General features: G+C 22.2%; 1 protein-coding gene across 1 annotated transcript; it reads left to right on the top strand.

Moving 5' to 3' along the window:
• Positions 1-557: 557 nt before the first annotated feature.
• LOAG_08567 (hypothetical protein) lies at positions 558-3505 on the top strand (the record flags this gene model as incomplete). The annotated part of the gene is made up of 4 exons (XM_020447729.1): positions 558-632; positions 2426-2552; positions 2649-2738; positions 3366-3505. Exons 1-4 carry the CDS (start codon positions 564-566, stop codon positions 3503-3505), a joined length of 426 nt encoding a protein of 141 aa, XP_020302072.1. The 5' UTR covers positions 558-563.
• Positions 3506-3856: the final 351 nt, after the last annotated feature.

The following is a 3856-nucleotide window of genomic DNA, read 5'->3' as shown; positions in this document are numbered from 1 at the left end:
TCATTTAAACTTAAAATTATGCATGAAATAATACAATTACAATTGTTCATCCAATAAATTGAATTTTAATAAATGCTTTATTAATTCCTATTTTTACTTTTTCCTTGTTAGTTTTTTTAATTAACTCGAGAAAAAGTTTGTCAATTTTGTTAGTTTTTCTTTTTTTTTTTTAACTCGAAAGAAATGTTTTGAAGCGATAGAATCGTAGCAAAGCTTTTTTTTTTCGGGAAATTTTTTTTTTCAATTGTAAATTTAATGCGTTAACTTTTTTTTTCTTTTAGTTAACACCAACAACTCAAAAAATAAGACGCAAATGGATTTTTGGTTGATTTTTCAAAGCTTTACAAAATTTTATTTTAATTTCTAGTCATACATTTAATTTAAAATAACAATTTAAATTCTCCTTAAATTTGAGAAAGTAGCATGAAAAAATGATTATCTTAGATTTTTGCTTAAGAAAAAAAAAAGATTAATCAATTAATTAATTATAGTTTTTTGGATTTACCATTTCGCATATTGGATTGTGCGCATTAGTTGCTGCATATGCTGTTCTTGGTGCATTTATGTTTCGCGAAATTGAATACCCGGAAGAATTGAAATTTCAGGGGCATATAGAAAATGATACATGGACGGCAAGTTTATTCAAAATATTCATCAAATTTTCCATCTTAACATTGTTTATACTTTTACTATTTGAGGCAAAAGTCTTGAAATCAAAATTTTTATTTGTAAAATTACTAAATGAAATGTACAAATTATAATATTTCATTAAAAATTAAATCATTTTTTTTTCCTAAAAGACTAACCATTAATATATTACAATTTTATCGTAATTAAATGAATAACACATAATGTTAACTTAAATTAAATAATAATATAAATTTAAACGAAAGGAAACTATTATTAATTAATTAGCAATTAATAATTTAAACTAAAGTTGTGAGTAGTTGATTTTATGTAGGAAAATAATTAAAAATTAGTGTTATTTATATGGTATTTTAGAAGAATGCTAATAAAACAACATAAATTTCCACTTTTTTTAACTCCCACTTTTGTTAATTTCCATTTTTGCAAATTATTGATTCTTAACAACTGCAGCTTTAAATAAGACAAAGCTATTATCATATTTCTTGTTCGCATGACTCTTATAAGTGATAAATCTTATCATTCTTTTTCTCATCAAAATTTGCATAATAACGTTTATCTTTTATCTTCCATAATAATTTATGGTAAATTATTGCCGAACAACTTGCTGAAAAGTTTTATTCACAAAATCTTTACTAAGATTTAACTTCCTTTCCTATAAATCAATTTAAATTATTCTTGGAAAAAAAAATTTTTGAGCTTCCATTTTCGTTTTTTTTTTTTAAAAAATTGTGATTTTTTTGTCGCCATTTTTAATTTTTTTGAAAGCAAATGTCAAAATTGACAAAACTTTTTGATCATTGATTAGCAATTTTTTTAAAAAAAAAGGGAAAAAAACATAAAATAGGATAATATATTTTACTTATAATTCTATACATGTATTGTAGAAAAAAAAATGCATTCATTGGTGAAATTCATTATCAAGGAAAGCATCCAATTAATTAGTTTAAAGTTTAAAATTTTGAAATTTCATCCAGAAATAGTTATTGCTCCATTCTAAATTTTGAAATCTTAGCCATTTTGAAATTTTGTTTTGAAATAGTTATTGCTTCATTCTAAATTTCAAAATCTTAGCCGATCATTTAAATAATTTTTTAAAGAGGACAGGAAATATCGATGAGATTACAAATCAAACTTTGATAATAATTGATAATATCATTGTCAACATTTGAGGAAATTTATGAAATTTCAAAATTAGCTAATTAATTCAATTCTTTTCACTTATTCTAAATAAAAGTTTAAAAGATTTTCCCGAAAAGCTATTATGATTGATTATTGTTTCGTTTTTGCAACTTTTCTCTTGCACTTACATTAAGGCCATTTGTTTTATAAATTCAACTTGGCTATTACATTTATTACTTGGTCATTTGCACTATTATATCCTTTAAAAAAAAAAAATAGTAATTTGTCAAATTTTAGCAAAATTATGTTTTTTTTCTTTGACAATTAGCTAGAAAAGGTAAAATTATTGTAATCTTATTAAATTGAAAATAGTTTTTCAAGAATTATTTCAATCTTTCATTCATTTTTATCCTTTTTATTAACTCTTTTTAATTATTCGTTTAAAATAAAATCTCAAAACTTCATTAATTCCTTTTAATTTTAGTTTTTAATTTTGGATTCAATTTCATGTTTTATATTTACACTATTTCAGAACTTCATTAAGTCCTTTTAATTTTAGTTTTTAATTTTGGATTCAATTCCATGTTTTATATTTACACTATTAATTTGATATATTTATCTTTTATTCTTTCAACGCTGTTTTTTTTTTCGATTTCAGGTAGTAAATGAATTATATAGGTTTATTGATTCAAGTGATGTTATTGAAGAAGAAGAAGTGAAAAATAAAGCACATCAATTGCTCAAAGTTTTTGAATTACAACTTGTTAATGCTATCAATTTTGAAGGTTTCAAATTTTTTTTAAATTAACAAAAATTTTTCGCCAAATTATAAAAAAAAAAATTTGTTTTGTTAAATTATTCGTATTCGTTTAATTTTAAAGGTTATGATGATAAAGATGAGATAACACCAAATTATCAATGGACATTTTCTGGTGCTTTATTATTTTCAATAACTGTTTTCACAACTATCGGTAAGTTTTTTTTNTTTTTTTACATTTTTACTAATTAAAATTTTTATTATTAATTTTATCACTCATCATTGCACTATTTAGTCATTAACAATTATAGATATTGTTTACGTCTAATTTTAAGTTAACAATTATGGATGTTAATTGTACTTAATCCTAAGTTAAAGATATTTACAAATTAAGAAATAGCCAAAAAAAAATGACAAAATTACCTTTACTTTCCCTATAATTTAACTTGCTTTATGTATATTTTACAATTTGTTTTGTTATTTTAAATTTGAAATGAAACAAAAATCAAATTTCTAGTGGAGGATTGACATCGGTGACAAATTAGTTTTTTTTTTTCGTTTTTTTGTTCAAAGCATTTTTTTTTTTGAAATGTAAAAAAGAATAAAGCGCACCAATATTTTGTAGCGTTTGAAGCAAAAAATCAGAGTAGTAGGAAGTTAATGTTTCATCAAAAACAAAAAAAAAAAAAAGCTTTCATAAAATGATTCAATTCTTTGATCTAATTTATGCTTACTTTTATTAAAGCCTAAAATTTCAATGTTTATAATCGCATCAAACATATACAACTTTGACATATCGGCATTTAATCTTTAAACTTTTTTTTTGTAAAATAATTTTTAGGGTATGGCCATATCTGCCCAAAAACACCTTTGGGACGTGGTATGACAATGTTATATGCAATGATAGGTATACCTCTCATGTTGCTCTGTTTGGCAAATATTGCTGAAAGCCTTGCTCAGGTAGTAATAATTTTCAATTAGCATAAATTTATTAAAATTTCTTATAAAAATAACATTTTTTCAAATCGTTTTTGTATTTTATTCGAACAAAAAAAAAAGAAAAACTTCTTAATTAATGACAAAAAAAGTTGCATTAATAATAATTTTGGCTTTTTATTTTATTTTTTTTGTAATTATTTCAAGTTTTCCATTTCGATTACCTTCCATAAATTTTTCCTTGCCTTTATCTTTTCTAATAGACAAAAATTTTGCTCTAAAATTTCAATTTTAGATTTAAAAGATAATTTTATCAGACTTATTTTATCGCATATTTGCATCATATTTTACTAAAAATATTATCATTTTGGATTAAAATATTAGTGGTTTATTTCC

The sequence above is a fragment of the Loa loa genome, assembly GCF_000183805.2.
Source record: "Loa loa unplaced genomic scaffold supercont3.294, whole genome shotgun sequence".
In the NCBI taxonomy this organism is placed as follows: Eukaryota; Metazoa; Nematoda; class Chromadorea; order Rhabditida; family Onchocercidae; genus Loa; species Loa loa.
This window is presented reverse-complemented; position numbering and strand designations above follow the sequence as displayed.